The sequence below is a fragment of the Parasteatoda tepidariorum genome, chromosome 7 (assembly GCF_982258835.1).
Source record: "Parasteatoda tepidariorum strain Cologne lab strain chromosome 7, Ptep-v5.0, whole genome shotgun sequence".
NCBI lineage: Eukaryota > Metazoa > Arthropoda > Arachnida > Araneae > Theridiidae > Parasteatoda > Parasteatoda tepidariorum.
The window spans coordinates 62988979-63016059 of record NC_141761.1 but is presented as its reverse complement, the minus strand read 5'-3'; the positions used below and the strand labels follow the sequence as shown (position 1 = coordinate 63016059).

Here is a 27081-nt window from a genome sequence, read left to right as displayed (position 1 = left end):
TGACATATTTTGTTGATATTTTATTTTACAAATTAATGAATATACACAATGCAGTTCATGATCATATAACTATGAAAATAGATGAGATTACAAAATTGATTGACGAATTTAAATCATATATCTAGATATGAGCACTTAGCATTTTGTAAATCTTGAATTGCTCTTGTCATGAGAATATCAAAATGATCTGCTGCGGCATCACCACAATTCTCTCGAGTTTTAGTGGTCGCACAATCTTTGAACAAACGATACAACCTAGAGTCCAATAGAAATCAAAATAAATTGAACTTGCAGAATATTCTATATAAATCAAATATCCATATATGAGCATTTAGCATTTTTTAAACCATAAATTGCTGTTGTCACGAGAGTTTCAAAATGAGCTGCAGTTTTAGTGCAAAGTTTTCTCGAGTTTTAGTGATCGCACAATCTTTGAACAAACTATACAATCTAGTGTCAAATAGAAATTAAAATCATAAAATGAACTTGCCCTGAATTCTAAATAAATTTTAAAATGTAATATGTATGTTTGGTACATATACGCTATTTTTTTTTTAAGATTTAGAGCTCATTTAAGATTTAGAGTTAAGAGTAAGGTCGTCGAAAATATATGAAAAAAGAAGAGGGAATGTAAGTTGTTGTGTAAAGATGGCTCTTATTATACAATTTCACGATGAAAATATGATTTCAAAAAACTATTTACATTAGGAGTTACAAATTCCTATTTTAGTCATAAAAAGCGAAATCGTATTTTACATTTAAACCAACCACTTTCAATATCATTAAGAGCAAAGGATTAAAATCATTAAAATAATTAAAATAATTTAAATCCAACTGTTTTTTGGTGAAGGATGCTTGAAAATGGTTTTGGGGTAAAAATGAATGCATTCCAGATTTAGATTTTTAAGCATTTTAAACCCCCATTTGCTATTTGAACTTATTAACTTTAAAGTCCTTATGTAACTAAATATTTATCTGCGACTCCTAAAGTAATATATATATATATTACCGGTCAAAAGTTTAGACTCACTCGTATTTATCTGAAAACTTTCAAAACTAGTTAAATATTTCTGATTTAAACATGTAATTTATGAAACATAAACATCAACAAACTTCTCAAAATGCTGTTTCCATTTAAAACTATTCATTAATTTTATTTTTATTTTGGGTCTATTCTGTAGTTGGTTACGAAATAAACGAAAGTGCATGTAAATACCCAATCTATAAAAAAAATTAATTTATTTAAGAGATTTCACCAATTTTCAGTTTATAAACAATTTACTTTTCATCTTTTGCAATGTTAATTTTAAGTTAAATTCATGTACATAAAACGTTTAAAATATTGATATTGTAGCCTTATTTTACCAGAATAACCTGGGCACATTAAAAACAAAAGTTTAAATTTTTTTATACAATTTAATACAGAAATATGGGTCAAAAACCAGAAATAACTGTGTAAAAAAGTGCAGTTATTATTGCAATTGATAGAGTAGGCTATTCAAGTAGATAAATTGCCTCTAAAACTAATGTTTCTTTGACCACTGTTGTCGGAACTTTTCAAAGGAAGTAAGAAACTGGACAAAATAAGAGCCGGCAACAATCAGGGTGACTTAGAATAACGTCCAAAGGTGGATAAGTTTATCTGCATTCAAAGTAAGGACGCGAACAGTACCAGAAATCCGTGAGGAATTGAAAACTATTGGGCAGAAAACAGTGTCATTAACTGCTGTACAACGTCGAGTTCGTGACTGTAATTTAAAAGGTTGTGTAGCTACTAAAAAACACTCTTCTGAATGTGCTAAAAAACATTTTTACTGGTCTTTAGAACAGAGGTCAAACGTTTTTTTATTGACGAGTCATATTTGAGTTGTTTAAAAGCAAACGAAGGCAGTATGCACTTCGTTTAGTTGGTGAACATATGACATATCACTGTTTACTACCAGTAGTGAAGCATGGTGGAGGTTCAGTCATGGTTTGGGGATGTTTTGCGTGAACTAAGAAGGAGATCTTGTAAGAATAGAGGGAATTGTGGATAAAAAATATTATCACAGAATATTGCAGAGTTGCGTTTTTCCATGTGGACGCAGAATCGTTGAACACGGATTCAGTTTTCAGCAAGATAACGATCTGACACATTCATCGAAATTGTGTAGAAACTGCATTGCATCAAAAGAAAAGAAAAAAAGTACTGAAATATATGGATTGGTCCCCTCAATCCCCCTATATTAATCCTATTGTGGGATGAATTTGATAAAAATGTTAGAAAAATGCTATGTACCAATCAAAATAAACTTTGAGAATCTTCAATTAGTTGCTTTAACCAGATCTCAACTAAAACATTGCAAAAACTAATAGAAAGGATGCCAAAAATTATGCACTGCTGTGATTACAGTTAAAGAAGGATATTTCGAAGAATCCGAGTTTGGGCGACATTCATAAGTTATACACAACATTATAGTTCTTCCCGCATAAGTGTATTTTTAGACAAGTTTATTTTTGCAAATATAGTGTAGTGTGTTAACTTTATTTGCCAAAATAAAGTTAATTTGTTGTGATTTTTACGTTAGAGTGAGTCTAAACTTTTGACCAGTACTGTATATATATATATATATATATATATATATATATATATATATATATATATATATATATATATATATATATATATATATATATATATATATATATATATATATATATATATATATATAAAGAAAAAAAAACGAAGAAAATCAGGAAAAAGAATAATTTACAGCGCATAGGCTGCAGGTAAATAGAACTCATAAAATAAGTTCAGAATGTGGAGAAAACATGAAAAAATTACAGAACAGTGAAAAAAAGGGGAAGAAAAAAAAATAAAAATCCGAAAAAAAGTAATAGAAATCCGGAAAAAAAAGATATAATCTTTTCATCAGTTCACACGATTATTTCCGCAAAAAGGAGTGCTTTCTAATAATGTATCAATGTAGCCAAAGCAAAATATATCAATACAATAGTGTGAGGAGCACTAAAAAAATAATTTTGAATTATATTTTTTCTACATTTTGAACTTACGAATATATTTTTAAAGTTCTTAGTTATGAATATATTTTTAAATAATTTTTGCTGGAATTTCGAACGTACAGGACATGCATCTTCCCCTCTCTTTATATGTTTCTATTTGTGTTTATCTTGTATTTTTCTTGTATTATTGTGATTTTCACTTGATAAAATGTTTTTACATGTCGATTTCCTTCTTTCTTTTTTCTTTGGTGTTCTTCCACACTGTTGTATTTATATTATTTGCTTTGGTTTTTATTAATACAATATCTGAAAACACTATTTTTGTGAATATAATCGGGTGAGCTGAAGATGATATTTATATCCTTTCAATTTTATTTTTCTTACTTTAATTAATTTTTATTTTTTTCTAACTTTGAATAATTTTTATAGTTTTTTTTAAAAGTTTTTTTAATTTTTTTATTAGGCTTCTAGAAATATCTATTAAGAGTTGAGGTTACAGAACATCCTGAAAATTGAACTTGGTAGATTAAAAACCAATTGACAGGTTTAAATGTAATGTTGTATTTAATTATAATGATTCCTGCTAAATGACATATGCTTAAATATGACCCGTCGTAAAATTTATTTACTCGATAAGAATAATAAATAGAATCATTTAACAAAGTTTAAAACAATGCTATGTTTCTTTACACGTTAAAAAGCTTTATTATTATCACATCATTCTAAATTTTGAACTTTTAGTGAAATGAGATGGCATGATATTAAAAAAAAAGTAACAAATAAATCTTTATAATGCAGCTAAAATATAACAATTCAGTTTTGGAGAAAACCATAGAGGAAACGAATGGGTAGAAATTTGAAAGGATATTTAGACTTGAATGAAATTAGTGATAAAAAAAAAGTTATGCATTGCTCTCAAAATTTGGAACATATCAATTGCATTGAAGTACAGTTATTGTAGTTCAACACTCGATTTTTCTTTATTAATTATTCCTCGTTTTTTTTCAAAGAAACTCTTTTTGCAAGTTTTGGTGATTATTTAAGAGAATACAATTTTACGTATAAAAGATGAATTTTTAGGGGGATTTCTCTCTCTAAACTTAAGTCCTTTATCTCAAATGCAAAAGAATGATTAAAGTTAAATTTAAAAATAATAATAAATCACCGCACAAATATTTAGTACAATTATAAGTAGTGTCACTTCTGTCGGCATTTTTTCTACGATTGTTTCAAAAATTCCAAACTACTTCTTGAGCACTTTTTCTATTCACAGATCTTACGTGTGATATCATTTTAACACAACTTATCATTGAAAATTTTTATCTACTAGTCAGAGAATAAGGCATTAAGACTCATTTTAGCAAACAACTATAAATCTGTGTTAATACTCAATGAGTCATGGTTGCTTTTAAGTAGATTTATTGAAAACAGAATAGTTTTTGATGTTCAACTGCAAAATTATTGTTTAGAGAAATTACTATAAATCTGTGTTAATACTCAATGTGTTAATACTCAACAATTAAATTGCCAAAGGCATGAATAATTGTTGAATTTGCCAACAATGAAAAAGTTAAAATAATTCCCACAATCATCAGAAGAAGATGTGTTAATCTGTGTTAATACTCAACAAATAAGTTGCCAAAAGCAAAAATAATTGTTGAATTTGCCAACAATGGAAAAGTTAAAAATAGTTCCCTCAATCATCAGAAGAAGATTTCTGATTGGTTATTCCTTAGCCAATATTTCAAATTTAACTGTAGACAGCGAAATTTTTCAAATATTTTAAAAATAACAACAGTGATATTTCCCAGCTTATAGCTCTATTTTATCAAACATTTATTGCACATATTTTAATAATTAATTATTTTTTATTCTATATGTCAGACAAATTTAATGAACAACACTAATGTGGTAGCAGTCTAAAATTATCTGATACCACGTGTTCATTTGACCCATAGTAGTTCTATTGAAATATGCTTCAATAAAAGTAAATAATTTAAAATCAACGGTAATTGAAGTGAAAATAATTAGTTATGTACTAAAAAGGCAAAATTATTGGAAAATGGTACTAATTCGCTGTGAAGAAATGTAAAAAATTATACTATTATTGACGCCAGAGATTCTTAATTAATTTAGGTAATATATGCATATTGAAATAAACGAAATAAGCTATGCACTAAAAGGTAAATTTAATGGAGTAAAGGACTTGTTCGTTTAGAGGAACAGTAAAATATTACCATACTATTATTGACAACAAGGATGCTTAATTAATGTAAATAATATGCATTAATTGAAATTTTAAAAAAAATATATCAACTAAAATGCAAAATAAATGGAAAAAAGAAATGCTTATTCGCTTTGGGGATATTATTCGCTATATTATTCTAGTGCTTAATTAATTTTAGTAATACTTATTGATTGAAATAAAAAAAAGTAAGCTACGTGCTAAAAAAGAAAATCAATGATGGAGAAGAAGTTAATGAGAAATTCACTTGGGGGAACCGCAAAAAATCGCCATATGCAGACGGTGCTTAATTAATTTTGGAACTATGTACTGCTGGTATTGCGGTAATTGGTGCAGTTTTAATAAAATTCTACAATGGGCTTTCCGTAATTACAAAAAATATTTCTCCAATGTTATTCAAACCTAGTGTTTGAATATTTAAAGAATTAGAATTGAAAGAATTTTTTCACCAATATTTATACATATTTTAAACAGTAAATTAAAGGTTAGATTAAAAAAATGATCATACTCTAAAGTTCTTATCAACGTCTTGTTAGAATTCTATTTATTTTTAAAATTTCAGTTTTAGTTTGCTGCCATTGAAAAATGAATTTTGCGCAACACTCAAGTGTTTTAGAGTTATTTAAAAAGTACCGAATGTACAAACATAAGTATAAAATATCATACTGATATATTTGGCGATTATTAAAAGTTCATCAATACTTCAATAATGCGGAAATAAGCGTCTTACGGCCTCTGGAAATGGATATGTACCGGAAAAGATTATTTGATAGTGATGATATCATGAGTTGATCACGAGCAATATCATCAATCCAAGTGGTGCTAAATACAGTTAATCTAAATTCAGATAGGATGAGCAACAAAAAGCGTGTTTTCTTCTTATAATAACGTAAAGCAACCGGGAGGAGCCACAAGTAATAATAAATTTAAAAAGAGGACATTATTTTAGCTTAATTGAAGAGCTTAGTGAAAAAACTAGGTAAGTGACATTTTCAGAGAGGCATGGTAAGAAGTGTAATCAGGGTTCAGTTTGTTGCTTTTCAGATAATCAGGGTACGATGGAAGAAATTGGTTTCCGAACTATTTTATTACCGATTTATTTGAAGGAAAACTAACAATTCTTTGTTTTGGTTTATTAACCACTGTCTAATTTGAAAATGAAAATAATGCGGATTAGTTATGTTAAGATTAAAGTGAAAGTAAAAATAATTTTGTTACATTATGCATGCTCATATTGTAACCACTTAATGTTATTTTCCCTGATTTATTATTACTCCTAAAAATGTCACTTACCTGGTTCTTCTAGTAAACATTTCATTTGTGTCGGTACATGTCTATTAATTTTGTGCAAGATTTCGCAATGTTGTTCAGTACTGATTAATTAATTTTTTTTTTATTCCCCCAGTACGAAGAACAGGTATTCACCTAGTTTTGCAACTCTAGTTTCTAAATCAAAAATGTAAGTGTAAATACTTCCTACATGAGAGTCATAAATTAAATCCATTAAAATATTAAAAGTAAATAAAATGAATTAATCTTTCGAACAAGGTTTCTCAGATAAAGATGTTGACAGTGTCATAAGCTTGTAAAATAATACTTTTGTTTAAAAAATTAAGAAATCAGTGAGAAATTACTATTGATAAAAAAAATTAACCTGCAAAATCTTTCGATTATCTTTTTGGAACTCATTTTGTCTACGAAATTTTCGCTTTCATCATGTGCCACACTCACAATAGAATTTAAGAGACATTCATCGTATTCTTCAGTTTGATTACTCATACATGGACCATGAAGCAGATAATCTAAAGAAGAATCGAAAGTTATTTATGACATCATCAACATATGCGCGAAACGTAAATATTTTGTTTAAAAACACTATTACAACTATAATAGAAGTTTAACGTAACGAGTATTACGAGAATTATATATTGCAAAAATATATTTTCGTAATATATTAAGCATATATTACGAGAATATTCTGCTATTTTCACAAGTTTCAAGATGCTGATATTAAAGATATGAAAAGTGTATCTTTACCCCTAGTTGAGAATTAATTAGCGTCCTCTATTTTGTCATTTTTATTTTGAGAGAGTAATAGAGAGAAATGTATTTTTCTACTGCTTATGTGAGCAATTTATGAAAAAAAGAGCAAAATGAAAGGCTTTTTTTTTTTTATTTATTTCTGGTATTAATGTAGAAAAAATAAAAAATTAGCATTATTTCACCTTATTTGCTTTTTATAAACTTAAACCTTAATGTTTATAAAGCAAACTTTATGTTATAAATATTAAGAGTTATGTTGGTTACCCTCTATGTATGTGTTTATAAAGGGTTACTATCGACCAAATTATTTTTTTCCGATTAAAAAGTGGTGGTAAAGTAACCTTGTATTTTTTTTTTTTTTTGTCGTATGCCTGTTTAGACAGTGAGAGAGAGATTGTTCCTGTTTTTCAGTGGCGCCATCTATGGCCAGGAATTCAACTTCTGCCACGCCATTCACACAACCACAACCCGTTTATAGGGCGGGTCACATTCACACACAAAGGAGAAAGGACATAGAACACACAGAGAGCGAAAGAAAGATCCCGGGATTCGAACCCAGGACCTTTCTGATGCAAGGACAGTTTCTGCCCCCTACACAGGCCGGTCGGCAACCATGTTATACTCCAGCAATTAAAACAAAATTCGAAATTTTTAAACGTGAAAAAATAAACCTTTAAAACGTGATATAATGTAGAAATATGGAAATCCTACATCAACGTTCCTAACGATTAGTTAAGAACGTTGATCTTAAGAACAAAAATTAAATTAATGAGACAACATAAGAAAAATATTCGTTCTAATTACTGTTATTTTAACAATAACTTAATGTATCGTTTATAATGACTAGCTTGCTACAGTAACAATTCCATCAGATATCAAGACTTGTCGTAATAAAGAATTTTCCTTCGATATTCAGAGTGATTTATCATTCAATTTATTCGTTACAATTTTTTATTAATAACACTAAATAAATTTATCATTTAATTATATGCAAAGCAATTCCTGTTTTAATCATATTAAATTTCAATTATTATTTCATAACTTTTAAGATGATTATTATTTCATAGTATTGAATTTAATTGGCTATTTAACTACATTCTAAGATGCTCAATATTTATTAATGTTTAAAGTGATTTTTTATAAAATAAATATTCAAGATAATTTGTTATTTAACAACCAATGCAAAGTATTATTTAACAAAAAATCAATTTAATTTAATACTTAATAATAGTCAATGCAATTTCTCTTTAATATTTTTTCGTAATTTATCATTTAATAACAGTCAATTTCAAGTAATTATTTCAAATAATTCGAAATAATCAATGTAATATATCATTTAATAAGGATAAATATAATTTATTTTTAATAATATTTAGTTTTATTTTTTTTTGGGGGGGGGGAATTAATAGTTATATGTAAAAATTTAGTCGAAAATGTTTTATACAAGTCAAAAGAAACGGAAATAATTTATTTAAGAAATATTATTAAAATTAATTTAAAGTTTGTTATTAAGTTTAAAACGAAAATTTTACCAAAATGTGTGTATTAAAGTATTTCTTAAACTATAAACTATAAATAACTAAACTATAAATAAACTATCAAATATAAAAAATGTGCTGGTGGTTCTGATTTCATTCAGAAATCATCAATATGCAGTTTTTGATTTTAACTTTCCATAACTTTTCTAAAACGTAACTTATTCTGAATTTTTTACATGAGTTTAACATTAGCACAAACATTATTTATATACTCTAGGGAGCAACGCTCCTGCTCACTAACGCTCACCAATCCCGGATGACTGTTTCGCAATAATTCTTTTCCTTGACAGAAAACAGTTTCTTCTACGATAGCTTTAATAATTACTTAAAGAATACGTACCAAAGAAAATTCTATTTTCCCCCACTATCAAAACATTTCCCCGATGATTTTAGTAAAATCTATTATAAAGTATAAATAATTTTGCTTGGTAATCATTTTTTAAAATAACATTTAAAATAATAGGTATATTATTATTACAAATTTGGAGAGTGTACTACCGTAATTTAATATTTTCGTTCATTACGGAGGCTGATATATTTAATACAATTTGTGCATGAAGCTGATCGTTAAATTCTGAATCATTTAATTTAAATTAGCATATTAATGTGATTTACGCCAAAAAATAATAATTGTAAAGCGGTCAATAAATTTAGATTCCGATTTAAATAAATTACCTTAAAATGTAGCGTATTAAAATGTATCATAAAATTAGATTATAAAAAATAAGCAACTTTTTAGTTTTAAACTCTAAATTTAGAAAACAATCAAATTCAAAAGCGTAATGATAGCAAATTAGAATAAGAAAAATAATTATTACTGGTGTGAAAACTGTATCTCGCCATGAATCCCACCATAATTAATAGGAATGTACTGACTGCAATGCATTCTGTTTATGTGTTATATAGAGATTTATAGCTCGTATTTGAAAAGATTCGTTAAAGTAACGATAATTTCTGATTTAATAACATTCGAATCTCTGATTGGATGGTTGATGTTTCTGAAGAGTCAAACTTTCGTATCGTCAACAATTTCATTAGATCTTGTGACGCCATCATCGCATTTTTATATTTAGCATACATGTTTATGTTAAATGATGCAAAGAACTTTCATGATTAAATTCTTCTTGGGGATAAAATTTGAATAAAAAAAGGGAAATAATCCCATTTTGCACGCATGATAAAGCTGATAAAAATCATGTTAAAGACTTGAAATAATTTTTAATATGCAGTCAAATATGTTCTTTTTTAAACAATACTAGCTCAAAGAAATTGAAAAAAAAAATTTTTTTTTTTCAAATTAGAAAAAATTTAATTGTTTGGATTTCTATACAAAATTTATTTCGACCAAAAAATAAATAAAATATTTATCAACGTGATTCAAATGCTAGAATGAATTTAAGTAGTATGCTGAACTCGAACCAATAACCAAGTTTTAACTTAGAAGGTTAAATAGAAGTCGAATAATCTTACGCACAAGATGAAAAAAATTCAAATTGAGAAAAATAGATTGAAAGACGAAACTTTGAATAAATGAATTTAAACAAAACACGTGAGTTTGTAGACGATGTCGTTTAAGAAAATGGGAGCAATATTTTTTGTTTCCAGTTAGTGGGTTTTAGTATTTTTGATTTAAATTTAGTAGTTTTTTGAATATTATTCTATACTTTGAGTCAAACAATATATCAAGTATAGAAAAGGTCATAAAGTAATTTTTTTTTCAAAAAATCGACAACTTTTTATTTAAACTCTATAAACCAGAGATGGGCCTACTGTGGCTTGCCGGAAGGTCTTATCCTGACAGCTGATAGAATTTTAACTTACGGGTTCATGGCGAATATAAACAATATACATTATACATCAATTTTCTTGTCTACTTTGTTTAAAGCTATTTTTGTTCTTTCTTCTTTAACAACCTACTGGTGATCTTCTTACTTTCTCTATTTTTGTTCTATAAAACATAAATTGATGGAAATAGACAGCTTCAATTGGTAAAATGTTGAAAGCAGAAGTTCTTTATAGAATAGCCGTAGATTGGCGCCGACGAGCACTTGTCTTTCTCGAGGAATAAGGAATCTAATATATGTGAATTGTACTTCACATGTGGCAGGCTGCGTATTGCCACTTTTTATTTCATGAAATAAAACAATCTTAACTTTAGGAGTCGTAAATTAACATTTAAGGGTGGGGGGGAGAGGTAAACGCTATCTATATCTAACAATTTACTACTAAGGGAAGCGAGACTGAAAACATCAAAACCTGTTTAATTGTTAAAGGAAACAAAGAGGAGCAGTATTGAAATCTGACAATCAACCAGGTTTTAACATCATTCTCCCTGCTTTCCTTATTAGTGCTTCGTCAGAATTTGATATTGTTTTTGTTTCTTCCTCGCTTCAATATTAATTTGCAACCTTTTGTGTATGCACATATTTTTATTTATTTATTTATTTATTTAAGGTCTCCAAAATATATATTAAAGACGATAGTTACGGAATATATTCCGTGTATTATACAAGTATAATTTAAGTAATGTTAAAAAGACTGGAAATTACCCGGTTTAGGGCGGAGAAGTTTAAATATGGGAATAAGTAAGATAGGGAATAGATAAGATGAATTCCATCCAAAACACGATAATTTTGCTTTGTTTTTACTAGTGAGGCAAAATACAGTGTTTAAACACTCATAGTGTAAAGGGCAGGGATTAGAGAACATTCTACAGAGTATTTAATGCTTACTGACCTCTTCGTAAACTAGATGTTTCATTACACATGTCAGTAAATACTCCTTTGATGCCATTGGTCATCGTTACATAAGAAGGATGCGACTGTTCTTGGCATGTTAATAAAAAGTTGCTTTTGCACTCGATGTCCATAATTATGTCCCTATCAAAATTAAACACATGTTAAACAAATGTCAAACAGAGTCATTTGAAATACAATATCTCTACTGACCTGCAGTGCTTAATCAGCATCTCATCCTTTAGAATTGAAAAACTGCTTTCACTGAAAATCTCGTAAATGTCTTTATTTGGGCAAACAATATGAATATCTTCACTACAAACTACTTCAGCAGAATTTATCTGAAAAACTGATAAAGATAAAAATTAATCATTGTAAATATAATAAAAATCAATATTAATAAAAACAAATCGTAAATTATTCAAAATAAAACTTATTCAGAATAAAAACTATTTGAACTAAAAAATGATTTTTTTTTTCCTCTTTAATATTTCTTTTTCTTTTAACTGTTTATTTCCAGCATTTATTTCTTCATATTTTCTTCTCAGTTGCACCAAAAAAATATAATCCCAATTACAAAAATTGAATTTAAAAATGAAAATAGTCCGTTAAGTTTAATTTTTTTAATTTTGTAAGTTAAGATTTCTTTTAATCTATTACATCATACTAAAATTTTATCGAACAGTGAAAAAAAAAACGAAAAGTAATCTAGAATGTTTATAAATATGTTGTATTATGCAACTAGTTTGATGAGCATTGATAACATACATTTATGCTTAGTTCATGACCTTTTATTCACAGAATTTTAACAAAACCTAATTTCAATAAAACCGTAAATCCATATCAAGATTCAGTATTTCCAAGATTAATATTTTTTTTATAATCTAAAATTGTGCGATGTGAAGTAATATGAATTTTATTAACACTCATTATAACGCATATATTCTTTTTATCTGTATTTTTCATAGGACTGAGAGTTTTCCTTATTGCAAGAGACTTATTTAAGAGATTAATTAAGAGATTAAGATTTAGTATTATTATGAGTTAAAATTCAGTAATTGGTTTGAGTATAGCATACTACTTAAATTCATACCAGTAGTTGAATATTGGAAAATATTTTGTACTTTTTTTGGTCGAAATAAAAATTCCTTATAAAAAGTGATTATTACTTATTTACATTTCTTTTTTAATTTGAAAAAAAAACTTTTTATTTTTCAATTTCTTTGAGCTAATATAGTTTTTAAAAAAAAAACACATTTCACTGTCTATCAAAAGTTACTTCAAACCTTTAACATGATTTTTATGACCTAGTATTTCTTTTCCACTTCTTCCAATTTTAGCTTAAAAGAAAATTAAATTATAAAAGTTCTTTGCATTATCTCACAAAAGTGTTTGTGTTTTAATAATTTCTGTGATTATGTTTAACTCCAGTAAAAAATTCATATTCCTGAGATAAATTTCAGATAAAACTTTATACTGACTTCAAGCAAACGACGGCTATATACCGATATAAGACTATGTACCTGAGATACAGTAGAAGAATGCCTGCCTTCCGAGGCGAAGTAATACGTAGCTATAAAAATATGGAAGGGCCACCTAAGCATTGAAGGTTCTCGTTTGGATTATTTTGGAATATAATCGGGTGCCTGTCTACATATTTATACGTTTTATTAAGGTTCATTTATTATATTTAATGTTTTTAGAACTTTTTTCTTTTGTTTTGTTTTTACAGATTTTTTTTTCTTCATCTTTTTACGCATTCTCGGAACCACATACTTGTTTGGTACACGATCCTTCAACTTTCTAAATCCATCCGATAAATTCTGCTTCCCGTCTGGTGATTCTATGCACTTCATCTTCGGTATATAGTCAATGTCTGACTTTCAATTGGTTTATTTTTTTTTTGTTTTTTTTTTTGGAACAGGTAGTATACCGCCAATCGCTAAAACTGCCCCTGCTCTGACTGCGTCATAACGATCCATTGACGATGCTGCCATGTATGTTAGCGCATTCACTTCAATTTCTTTTTAATATTTTTTCTTTTTTGATAGTTAGGATGCTATGCAAAGTAGTGCTCCTTTCACAAGGTGATAGGTAGTTTGTTAATTGATTTTGATTTTCTTCTTCTGTACCGATTTTATTTAATCTTAAAATACTTATATATATATATATATATATATATATATACAATATACAGTGGAGCATCGTTTATACGACGATCACTTATACGACGTTTACATTTATACGACGTTTTAGTGTGGTCCCAAATCATTCCTATTCATTTTAACGTAAAAATATATCGTTTATACGACGCACAGAATCGGTTATACGTCGATTTTTAGATTTTATTCTTTATTTAATTTTTTATTTTTTCTTGTGTATTTTAAAAAAGGGCGGAATTTGCCAACATGAATGCTTGGATGACGATCGTAATTTTTGCTAGATGACTGAAAAAACTAGACAATGTTATGAAAAGGAAAAAATGAAAAATTTTGCTATTCATCGACAAATGTCCAGCGCACCCATCGATACTAATTATTTTGGAAAATGTAAAAGCACTCTTTTTTCCTGCAAATTGCACAAGTGCGCTTCAGCCATTAGATTTGGCCGTGATTAGAAATTTAAAATTGCATCATAGAAAGCAGTAACTTCAACTCGCTATTCAAAGCATTGTAGAGAATAATAGCAAGAAAATATAATTACAGGTAACATACATTCAAATGGCTCACTGCAATTTTTCTCCTTTGGTTATTTGTTTATTTTGCTTTGTCTAATTTAGAAATTTATGTAAATCAACACGTTAAACATTAAAATTAACTGAAAACAGAGTTAGTTTCCGTTTTAGAAGTAAAAATCGATTATACGACGTTTTTCGGTGGTCCTTTCGGCGTCGTATAAACGATGCTCCACTGTATATATATATATATATATATATATATATATATATATATATATATATATATATATATATATATATATATATATATATATATATATAAAAGATAGAGAGCTCCCCCCCCCCTTTCTTTGAGATACTTCCGCCGTCACTGCTGTCAATGCATCATCTCCATACACATCGGATTATTTTTTTTTCTTGCTTGAACAGCATTTTTTTAAAAATAAAAAAATATATACGGCAAAAATGCAGCATTAACTTTACCTATTTGAATGGGTTTCAACCGAAAACTACTGCGTAGAATCTAGCGAACATTTTCGCAAGCATAACCTTTGCTATATCAGCTGTCAAAATGTAAAATATTATGTATCTTAAGTGTGACTTAAGTTGTCTGTGAAAAATACATTTAAGTCTCTATTGGAGGGGGGCAGGGAACGTAACTACTTTCTGAACAAACCAATAAAAAATATTCTCACTGATAACTAAAAAATAAAATAATAGCACAGGAAATTTTAATAATACTAGGATATTGGGCAATTAAATTTAAATTTCCTTGTTTTAATGAATGCTCAACTGAAAAAATTTCTAAATTTTTAAGAAAATTTCATTTTGCATTTTTTAATTTTTCTTAGAAAGTGCCATGTGTTAAAGGAAGTTGTAACTAATTTTAAAACTCATTTAAAAGAATGCATTGGTTTCCATAGCAACCGCATACAGCAAATCTCTCATTTCTTTCTTTCTTTTTTTTTTTTTTTTAATAAATGTTTCATATTTATTTTCATCCTTTCATTTTACGGACACCCGTGATAACTTCGTATTAACACTCAACTTACTTAATCTTTAACTTAACTTAATATTAATAAGCAGATACATATTTTTTCTTCCTAACTTTAATGTTTCTTCCTAACTTTAAAATATTATGTAACTTAAGTGTGACTTAAGTTGTCTGTGAAAAATACATTTAAGTCTCTATTGGAGGAGGGGGGGAACGTAACTACTTTCTGAACAAACCAATAAAAAATATTCTCACTGATAACTAAAAAATAAAACAATAGCGCAGGAAATTTTAATAATACTAAGATATTGGGCAATTAAATTTAAATTTCCTTGTTTTAATGAATGCTCAACTGAAAAAATTTCTAAATTTTTAAGAAAATCTCATTTTGCATTTTTTAATTTTTCTTAGAAAGTGCCATGTGTTAAAGGAAGTTGTAACTAATTTTAAAACTCATTTAAAAGAATGCATTGGTTTCCATAGCAACCGCATACAGCAAATCTCTCATTTCTTTCTTTCTTTTTTTTTTTTTAAAATAAATGTTTCATATTTATTTTCATCCTTTCATTTTACGGACACCCGTGATAACTTCGCATTAACACTCAACTTACTTAATCTTTAACTTAACTTAATATTAATAAACAGATACATATTTTTTCTTCATAACTTTAATGTTTATGAAGTTATGAAGAAACTCCATATTTGCTAAGGCTAATATTCTTCCAAAAACGAAATCTTTAATTACATTTGAAGATCAAAAATGTAGAGAATGTACTCATTGAGAAGAGTGCTTCGGTATCCTTAGCAACGACATATAGCAAGCCGATATTTCTTTCGGTTTTTCTTTAAAATATGTTTCAAATTCTTTTTCTTCCTCTTGCTTTAGGGACACCCATGGCACTGAACATTAACACTCAACTTACTTAATCTTTAAATTAATAACTTAATCTTTAACTTAATTGTAATGAAAGATCATATAATTTTCCTTCATAACTTTCATGTTCACATTTGCTAAGGCTAATATTCTTCTTCTAAAAACAAAATCTGTAATTACATTTGAAGCTCTCAAATGTACAGAATAAATCAAATTCTGATCAAACCAGTATTTCAGTCATAATAAAGTTAGTCTGTTTCACAATGTACATTAACTTTAAAAAGAAATTCTTGTACGTAAAGGTAAATTCTTCTTGTTTTCTAAGGAAAATAATCATGATTCTTGTTGGCGCATGCGCGCCATTCCCTAGCGGAACGAGATTAAATCATCACTTCTCCTATGAGACTCGATAAACATTAGATGTGGATAAATATCTCTTAAACCCTTTCGAAATCCACAATATCTCCAGCTGTTGTTGTTGTTTATACTTAATGTTGTTGTTATTAATAAAACACAAAAAGTGCAGCTGGTGGTCCGTCGTTATTTACTAACATATCAAAGCGTGTTGGTTTTAGGCCGACATTGTCTGGCACGTCGAGCACACGGAGCGCTCGAATCAAACTACAACTATGGATACTATAGTGAAACTAAATAAAGCAAAAATTTCCTTGAAAGGAAATATTACTCGAATACAAACCTTTGTCGATAGTGTATCTGAAGATATTCCTAATAATACCATACTTGAAGTGAAATTGAAAAAAGTCGAGCAATTACAAATTAAGCTTGATGAATTGAGAGTGCATTCTTTCGGTATTGAAAAAATAACTGATCAAGAATTAGAGGAATTCGAAAAAGAAATCGAACAATGCGAATCTCGTCTAGAAGATTTGGAGGTAAGCCTCAAACTTATAATTGATTCTAAAAAAGAAACTGTATCAACTGTAAAAGATGTTAAATACAGTAATCAAACTGAAAATATAACTAACACAAAAATTCCACCTATTATACTTCCAACATTCTCGGGAAGATATGAACACTTTAGTACCTTTAAAAATCAGTTTGATGACTTGATCACCTCTAATGATCAACTCACGCAGTCGCAAAAACTTTATTATTTAAACTCATGTCTCTCAAATGAAGTAAAAGAATTTGCTTCCACATTTGACACATTTTCTTCATTGTATGAAGCACTCGATTCACGTTACGATAATAAAAGATTAATCGTTGATGTGCATGTAAATTCCATCCTAAATTTTAAAAATATAGAACGTGAAAATGCTACAGAAATTCGTGCAATGATAGATTGCATTCAAAAGAATTTACGAGCTTTAAAAGTGTTAAAATATGAACGAAATGATTTATTTGACATTTTTCTTCAAAACATAATGCTTAACAAATTAGATAAAGAAACTCGAAAGAACTTCGAATTAATACAAAAAACCAAAGACGAACAATTCATTACATTTTTAGAACAACGCGAAGCTGTTCTCTTATCGGTAAATCGAAATTGTTATTCAGAAACGAAAACAATTAAGAAAACAACTAATTTCCCATTTAAAAACAAAACTGTTTTGATGAATGAAAATATAGAGAATAAAAACTGTGTAATTTGTTTGAAAGAATCACATCCTATATTTCGCTGTGATAAATTTTTGAAATTAACACCGCATAAAAGATTTGATCTTGTTAAATATCATAAACTATGTGAAATTTGTTTGAAAAAAAATCATAAAAAGTGGGAATGTAAATCGTCTTTTGTATGTAATTGTGGTCAACGCCATTCGAATACATTATGTTTCAGACGAGCTATCGCTGAGAACAGAAAACAGCTGGCGTCAGAAAATCAAATCGCTGACTCAGCATTCGAAGGATCAAAAATTAATAATGAAAATTCGTGTCTTCTTCTCAAAAACGATGATTCTATAGACGATACCTTAAAACGCTTTTTTGAACTTGAATCTCTCGGTATAAAAGACGACCCTTGTCTTCGAGAAGAAGATCAAGCCATGAACATTTTTGAACAAACTGTACAATATAAAGATGGTCGATATAGTTGAACTACCATTCCGTAAACACTGGAAAGAATTATCGAATAACGTTTGCGTTGCAAAACAACGTTTTCTTAATTTATGGAGAAGATTGCGGTTCGATAATGAATTATATTCTCAGTACCAAAATATCATTCGGGACTATTTGGACCAAGGAATAATCGAAGAAGTAGAGAGTTCTGAATCGGACTTTGATAGACCCTTGTTCTATTTACCACATCAGGCCATTAAAAAGGAAGGTCGCGTTACAACTTCAACTCGAATAGTGTTTGACGCAGCATCTCACCAGGTAGACGAACTTTCATTGAATGACTGTTTATGGCCAGGTCCAAACCTTTACCCTAACCTTTTCGATATACTTATCAACTTTAGACTAAGCCGAGTGGCTATTTCATCAGATATTCGTCAGGCCTTTTTACAAATTTGCATTGCGGATAAGCACAAGGATGCAGTACGATTTCTGTGGACAGACAGTGATCCTCGTTTAGACTCAAAATCAAAACTTCGAATTTATCGTTTCAAGAGATTACTCTTTGGACTTAATACTAGCCCTTTCCAACTAGCAGCCACCATCAAACATCACATTGAAAAATACAGAGAGGAATATCCCACGACTGTACATCATCTAGATTCTTACATGTACGTAGACGATTGGATAACAGGTCAAGATACCCGAGAAGAGGCACTTATAATATCCCGAAGTGCGAAGAAAATCATGAAGGAAGCTGGAATGGAGATGAGAAAATGGATTAGCAACGACTCCACCTTGATGAGTCAGTGGTCAGAAGAAGCCTTTGACACTTATCCAGTTGATATTCCTATAAACTTAGGAACTAATAATGCTAAGGTATTAGGCATGACCTGGCAAACTGAAGATGATTGCTTGATATTAGACACAAAAGGTATTTTAGAATTCGTTTCAAACTGCCGAAATACCAAAAGATTTCTTCTGCAGACCATCGGAAAGATTTTCGATCCAATGGGATTGCTTACTCCCTTCACTATACGGATGAAATGCCTCATTCAAAAACTTTGGGAAAAGAAAGTTTCGTGGGATGAGAATCTCCCACCCAGCATTATGGAAAGTTGGAAAAATTGGTGTAAAGAGTTACCACTCCTGGGAGAACTTAAAATTCCAAGACTTGTGCTAGATTCTAACAGTAATAGTGACATCGTAGAAATGCATGTTTTCTGTGATTCCTCGAAACTTGCATACGGAGCTACCATTTATGTGAAACTTAAAATACAAGACAAAGTGTATGTAAATTTCGTTACTTCGAAAAGCAGAGTTGCACCACTAAAAGGAGTTACTTTGCCTCGACTTGAGCTTCTAGGAGCCTTAGTAGCTGCACGTCTGAGTTCCAAAGTGCTGAAAATCTTCAATCAGAAAAGACAGTGCACAGTGTTTCATTGGACCGATTCAAAAGTAGTTTTGTTTTGGATTAGAGGATCTCAGAAAAAATGGAAACAATTCGTCGCTCGTGTTCGAGAAATCACTAAGCTGACTGATCCTAATACTTGGTTTCACTGCGCCGGTAAAGAAAATCCCGCAGACTTGTTGACAAGAGGTCTCAGTGCAGAGTCGCTTCTGCACAGCAAAAAGTGGTGGCATGGTCCTCCATTTTTGTTGTCCGATGAACTCGTGAGTGAATTTGACTGTCCAGTGCCAAATGAAGAAAAATATTTACCAGAACCAAAATCCAAAAACTCAGTAGAAACTACAGTCTTGACTTTAAATCATGACAAAACCATTTTTGATAATCTGATTAATCGTAGCAATAGATTTTTAACTATAGTTCGAATTTGTAGTTATCTTTTCAGGTACATTCATAACTTGAGAAATCCAGAGAAAAGGATTCTTGGTCCTCTGAAGGTAGAAGAATTTTCCATTGCTGAAACCTATCTAATTCGCTGCTTGCAGGAGCAAGAGTTTCCAAAAGAATTAACTGCTCTAAAGTCAGGAGGTAGCGTTTCCAATAAAAGTAAGATCTTTAATCTATCACCTATTCTAGATGAAGAGGGGTTATTGAGAGTGGGTGGCAGACTAGAAAATTCTCAATTATCGTACTCGAGTAAACATCCCATTTTATTGCCATCTAAATGTAAGTTAACTGAAATTATCGTTAAATACTATCATGTTAAGTATTTTCATGTTGGTGCACAACATCTACTTTTTCAGGTTAGACAAAAATATTGGCCCATTCATGGTAGGAATTTGTGCAAAAAAATCGTGCACAGTTGCGTAGTTTGCTTTAAAGCAAATCCTAAGGAGTATAATCAAAAGATGGGTAATTTGCCAAAAGAAAGAATAACACCTGATAAAGTTTTCAGTTCTACTGGAATGGATTTATGCGGACCATTCTTTATTAAAAATAAATATCAGAGGAAAGGTCCTGAAATTAAAATCTACGTTTGTATATTTATCTGTTTAGTAACAAAGGCTATACACCTTGAGCCAATCAGTGACTTGACTTCGCAAGCTCTCATAGCGACGCTTAAACGATTCATTGCCCGAAGGGGTAAATGTCGTAAAATCTTTTCAGATAACGGAACTAACATGGTAGGGGCTAATAAAGAACTTAATTGTTTGTTTAAGATGGTAAGGGATCGAGAGGAATCATTATTTGCATTTTTTGGCGAAGAAAAAATTGAATGGAGCTTTATTCCCCCAAGGAGCCCAAATTGGGGAGGACTTTGGGAAGCAAACATTAAATCATTTAAATTTCATTTTAAGCGTGTAGCAGGTAACTCTAAATTTAATTACGAAGAATTTTTAACACTCGTAACTCAAATAGAGGCAATATTGAACTCTCGACCTCTTACTCCTCTTAGTTCTGATATTGAAGATTTAGAAGTGCTGACACCTGCGCATTTCTTAATAGGGAGGCCGATAACGGCCATAGTTGAACCATCCCCAACTGATATCGAGCCAAGTCGTTTAAACTCTTGGCAGAGAATTACGAAGTCAGTACAAACAATCTGGAAACGATGGAGCCTTTCTTACCTGAATAGCTTACAGCAAAGAAAAAAATGGGTAAAAAATCAAAAAAATTTAAAATTCGGGGATATGGTTTTGATAAAAGAAGAAAACCTTTTCCCATGCAAATGGGTCTTGGGTCGGGTAGTAAAACTGTATCCTGGACAAGATAATCAAATAAGGGTAGTTGAAGTAAAAACTTGTAAGGGAGTATATAAAAGGTCAGTTTCCAGATTGAGTGTACTGCCGATAGAAAATTAAATAGTTGTATATTCATCTAAATATTTGTATAAATTTTATGTAACACTTGTATTTTATTAGAATTTCATGTAAAAAATGTTAAATGTATCTCAAAGATTCTGATTGAGTATTAGTTATGTTAAAGTTATAATACTCAATAATGTTAAAGTTTTTGTGAAATTATATGTTAAATGTATAAGTGCAAAAAAAAAGTGTCAAGTTCTTGCATGTGAACAGTGCAAGGCTGGGCGGTGTGTTGGCGCATGCGCACCATTCCCTAGCGGAACGAGATTAAATCATCACTTCTCCTATGAGACTCGATAAACATTAGATGTGGATAAATATCTCTTAAACCCTTTCGAAATCCACAATATCTCCAGCTGTTGTTGTTGTTTATACTTAATGTTGTTGTTATTAATAAAACACAAAAAGTGCAGCTGGTGGTCCGTCGTTATTTACTAACATATCAAAGCGTGTTGGTTTTAGGCCGACAATTCTTAAATTGTTAAACTGACAACAAACCATTTTCATCTGTTATCACAAAATTTTTATTCTATATTATTTTTATCTTTTTTATGTAAATACAAATTGACTGTCCCTGGGATATCCTGTTTAATCTTTCCAACTTTTTTCGGTCTCTTTATTTTGTCAGGCTTAATTTAAAATATTTAATACATTGAGTCTCAGAGTATGAAACAACGTTGAGGACAGTATGGCCGTTTCCGATGATTGTGCCATTGATGATTGTGCTTATTCTCTGTGATGATTGATTGAGTTTATTCTCTAAACCAATAAGAGTGCATCTTAGCACGTGACAATACGATTAGTGGATCAAAAGTTAGTAAGGTTCTCTTCTCTTTTTATTTGCGCAATGTACATGACAGAAAACTTGAAATGATTAATATATGCACAATACTTTAAGGGGGCTCTTTCTTTGAGAATGAAGTCTATGTGGCTAGAAAGTTTTAAATTTGTTTGTATTCATCTATCATGCGTTTTAATCTATGCTAAATACTTGGGAATTAATTAATATTAACTCATTAGTCTACTTAACAATATATTCAGAAACATTCAAATTGTCTTACAATATCAATACAGATTACGCATGGTATTTTAAACTTCTTCAGGAAATAAGATAACAGTATTTTAAGTTTGATTATTTAAAATAAAATTTTTTTTCAATTCATAAATTTTTGATGTTTCTCTTTTTGCTTAATTTGCATTAAAAAGAATATTTTAAGCATTTCAAACCAAGTATTTAATTGCTTTCAAACAAATAAATATTTATAAAAACTTGACACTACCAATTAAAAAGACTTTTTAAATATTTTATCGTTGTTAACTTTCTAAAAATATCTTTAAACAAATCTATCATCAGCTATTTCTTATTTCCTAAGAAATTAAAAATTTTGTGTTTTGTAGTTTGTAAAAAATAAATATATGATGAAATATGTATACAATGAAATATTTGTTCAGAAAGGAAAACATTGTGAAAACTAAAATGTAAAATTATAAAATGAAAAAATTTAACCTGTATTTCTCACTTAGCATATACTATGAATAAAAGAATAATTTTTAAAAAAATATATATTTATATATTCCTTGGGTTACTCACCCCAACAAAGATGCGAAAAGAAAAGAAGAAATTTAAATCTCATTCTGTGCCGGTAAACAACGATGTTCTATCCCAACTTGTTTATGATTATCAGTTGCCTTCCAAATTAAATCTTCTTCACCCTAATTGGCTTCCTGTTTTGACGTAATTCGCAGGAAGACACTGAATATCACTTCGGCGATCAAGAGATGAAACGACTGACCTCTCTCCTTCTCTCACTTAATGGAATCCGTGAGTCTGGTATTTAGATACGAGCTTCCTAATCATGCGTTTCAAATCTTTCGTGTTACATGCGAATGCCTTAAAAATAATCCAAGTTTTGTAAGTTTATCATATTTAAATAAAGCTGCAAAAGTGATTCAATGGATTTAGGATGTTTTCTAAAGAGGAAACTTAATTTCGCGATATTTTAATAAATTTTTTATTTCCAAAATTTATTTTTTTCAATTTCTCAATTTGTTTTTTAATTATTAATTAATTATTTTTCCTTGAACGTAATTTTAACTCTAAACTATTTTTAACTTTAAATTAACTAATAAAATTTTAACTTTAAATTAACTAATAAAACTTTGACTTTTTAAATTAAATTAGATTTTCAATTAAATTTTTTTAATAACTTTTTTTTAAATCTTAATTTTAATTTTTTTAATTTTTTTGAATGAAATTGTTTTATTTTTCTTTCAAATAATTTTAAAAATTAAATTTGCCTTTAAAATTTTTTTTCCCTTCTAAAACTCACCTCTTCAATAAGAGAACGCCATATACTTTCGGGAGAAACTTTTCCTGACAAATTTTACTTCACCTGCAGAGGTAATTTAAAGTTTTATTTGTAGGAAAAAGGGGTCTCAGGTGAACCGAGAGTAAACCAAAAAGTTTCAAATGCTGATTTTTTTTTTTTTTTTCAAAATATCAAGATGCAAACAAATTACGACTGGATTACAGAGCGAAATCCTAAGTTATCTTGCGATTCTCTCCCCCCCCCCCCTTTTTGAATATTTACAAAAAAAAAAAAAAAAAAAAAAACATTTTTAGAATTTGCAACTTCATGATTCATGACTTTTGGCATATCTGAACTCCTTTTTTTAATACTTTGAATTTAAAATTACTAATATAGATAAAAACAGAATTCGCCTTGAAACGTTTCTCCGGTGGTATAACGTCCCCTTATAGTTCTAGAAGACTTCTATACACCAATAAAAATCAGTTTCTCGCCAAGTCGTTTATTGTTAATTTTGAGTATAACATAACATAACATAATATAATATATACTTAGTAAATATTTTACAAACAAATATATAACATTAAAATTTTATGTAATATTAAACATCTGACAAACAAAAATATAATATTAAACATTTATTTATTTTTGTATTTAGTTTACGCTTTCTAGTTTTAAAATAATTGCTTTAATTATTGTAATAAAGTTATGTAAAATTAAATATCGTTATGTAAATATAATGGAATGTTTCAAGATAATGTAAAACTAGAGAGATACAAATGTTTTAAAAGAAAGCTATTTGACTATTCATTTAAATGAAACTTTTTTTCATAAGAAGAAATAATAAGCGATCTCGTTGTTAGGTAAAAATCTAATTTGTCACTTTTTCATTTAAAAGAATCATTGTAATCATTAATTTTTAAACGCCATTTTAAATTATTGATGAATATTATTGTCCCTTCCTACATGAACCAAGTATGGATAGAAAAGAGTTGCTCTCTGAAAAAAGAGTTTAATGCTATTATTTCATTTCAGTCGAATGAAATTAACTGTATGAAATATTTTGTAAGGGGGACCGGAAAGTAATGTCGTTATGCAGATAAAAAAGGAATCTATCCTTTGCGCTTCAGTTGAAATTGTTTTTTTTTCTTCCTAATTGTTTGTTTTTACTAGTTGTAATTGTTTTCTCAGTTGTAATTGCCTTTTCCCCCCAATTTATTAGGGGGACCGGAAAGTAATACAGCTTCGGCTCGTTAAACATTCGTCAATTCTAAAAACCAATTCATTTTTTTCGATCCATTTCGATTCATTTTCGATGCGGCATTGAAAGCGTGTTGCTTACGAGGGTGAATAAATTATTGATTAAAAATAAAATCTTGATAACAAATATCAAATGCACCAAAACGACATTACTTTCCGGTCCCCCTAATGAATTAGGGAACAAAAAAAAAACAATTGCAACTGAAAAAACAATTACAACTTGAAAAAACAAACAATTAGGAAAAAAACAACAATTGAACTTTTCTTTGCATAAAAAATACTAACCTCATTTTTACACTACAGATTATTAGTTTTTCACGCGTCGCTGAAGCGTTGGTGGTATAACGGTTAGCATAGCTGCCTTCCAAGCAGTTGACCCGGGTTCGACTCCCGGCCAACGCATGTTTTCTTTTTTCACATTTTTTTACTTCAGAAGTTTTATTATATTATCAAAATTTTTCAGAAGAGAAACGCTAAGAATTCCAAAATTTGTGCACTTTTTATATTTTATTTTAGAAATAAGACGCACAATATTAATCTGCCTTACTCCAAGTAACCATTTTCAAAATGAATAAAAAAGTTTCTTAAGCACGTAGTACGAAAAAAAAAATACAGTACGTAAAAATTAAATACACAAGTGGGCGACCTTTGTACTAAAATACAAAACTAAGGCGAGCAACGTTAAAGAGCACAAAAATATTTATAAAAAAAAAAAATTATAAAATTTGCATTTATAAAATTTTTATAAATATTTTTGTGCTCTTTAACGCTGTTTGCCTTAGTTTTGTTTTACTTAAAAATTACTTTACAATGCTGAAAATATTTTGCAATTTATAAGAAACTACGAAATTGGCTAAAAAATGGAATTCTATCTAAAGACAAGGAAGGTTGGACGCCGTTCTTTTTATGAGAAAGAAAAAGTTAGGGGAGTAAAATGTTTTAAAAATATTTTACAATATCCTAGCATTTCTTAAATATTCTCTGCCGAGAAGGACATCAGAAGTTGTAGGTTAAAAGAACAAATTCATTAAAAGTGGTTTAGAATTAAAAACTGGGCTCATGTAAACGCGAATAAATATTTTTTTAATAATTCCTCGTGTTTAAATAAGCCATTTTTTATTAAAAAAAATTTTGAACATGGGTGTTAATTAGGTTCTGCCAAGTTCGTGTTATAAAAGTAGTAACTACATTTCGAAAGCTGTTCTTAGTCATTACATTTTTAGAAAAAAGTAGTTGTAGTTAATTACAAATGCAATAAAGTAGTTATATTTAACTACAAAAATAATGCAGTTTTTCTAACAACTAATTATAAGTATTACTAGAGTCGATTTGATATATTTAAGTCATCATTATGACCATCTTTTTTTATGTCCAGTTGCACTAAAGGCCTTCTTAATCATCATCCACTAATAAATTTCAGGAGCATTTATGGGAAATGTCCCAAATTTGAGACTGTTGCCTCCACATGCTCAGTATATTTAATACCTTATAAATCTTAGTTCCTAAAATTTTCATTCTACCTTCGGAGTTGGCAGAGATTCAACTATAGAAGTGCTAGGAGGCGTGGTAGCTCAGGGGAAAGAGTACTCGCCTTCCAACGAGTTGCCCGGGTTCGAATCCCAGCGATGGCTGGGATTCGAATTCTCCCCCCCCCGGCATCGCACCCGGCTCGCACTGACCACAGTGCTGATTTAAAATTATCCTCAGTGGCAGACGAATCATAGGTTAGAGTCCTTTTGCCGTCAGACTAAACATGGGAGATTTACGTGGTTTTTCTCTCCATGTGAAGCAAATGCGGGTTAGTTCTATCAAAAAGTCCTTCACGACTGCAATTTTCTCCCAACATTTATTCCAAGAGTTATTTTGTTTTCTGGATGGGGTTCAAAATTACTAAGGGCTACGAAGTTGAACATTGGTAGTCGCAAACTCAATATTGAGTCGGCTGTTCAACGACGTTTATAAAATATAGAGTTACTAACAGCGACAAATTACTATAATAACACCAAGCGAAAACTCCTCTTTAAATTTTGTGGATTCGAAAATTCATCTTTGGATTCAAAGAGCGTTGTGTTCAACACGCTATTTTTATAGAGCGGTGTCAAAAGACATTTTTG

General features: G+C 29.4%; 1 protein-coding gene and 1 non-coding gene across 2 annotated transcripts; one reads left to right on the top strand and one right to left on the bottom strand.

Annotated features, from left to right (window-relative positions):
- Positions 1-23158, bottom strand: LOC107456137 (uncharacterized). The gene is made up of 5 exons (XM_016073921.4): positions 22990-23158; positions 11778-11913; positions 11566-11708; positions 6903-7050; positions 1-255 (listed from the first exon to the last, which is right to left on the bottom strand). Exons 1-5 carry the CDS (start codon positions 23030-23032, stop codon positions 114-116), a joined length of 612 nt encoding a protein of 203 aa, XP_015929407.2. The 5' UTR covers positions 23033-23158; the 3' UTR covers positions 1-113.
- Positions 23159-25297: 2139 nt separating this feature from the next.
- Positions 25298-25369, top strand: TRNAG-UCC (transfer RNA glycine (anticodon UCC)). The gene has a single exon. It is a non-coding gene; the product is annotated as a tRNA-Gly (tRNA).
- The last annotated feature ends 1712 nt before the right edge of the window (positions 25370-27081 follow it).

Bases quoted from the DNA above. Each gene is read 5' to 3' on its own strand.
- LOC107456137 (XM_016073921.4), bottom strand. From the start codon at position 23,032: ATGAGATTTAAATTTCTTCTTTTCTTTTCGCATCTTTGTTGGG. The intron at 11,914-22,989 runs GTGAGTAACCCA...TATCTTTATCAG, and splicing joins CTTTTCGCATCTTTGTTGGG to TTTTTCAGATAAATTCTGCT. The intron at 7,051-11,565 runs GTCAGTAAGCAT...ATTCTTCTTTAG, and splicing joins AACATCTAGTTTACGAAGAG to ATTATCTGCTTCATGGTCCA.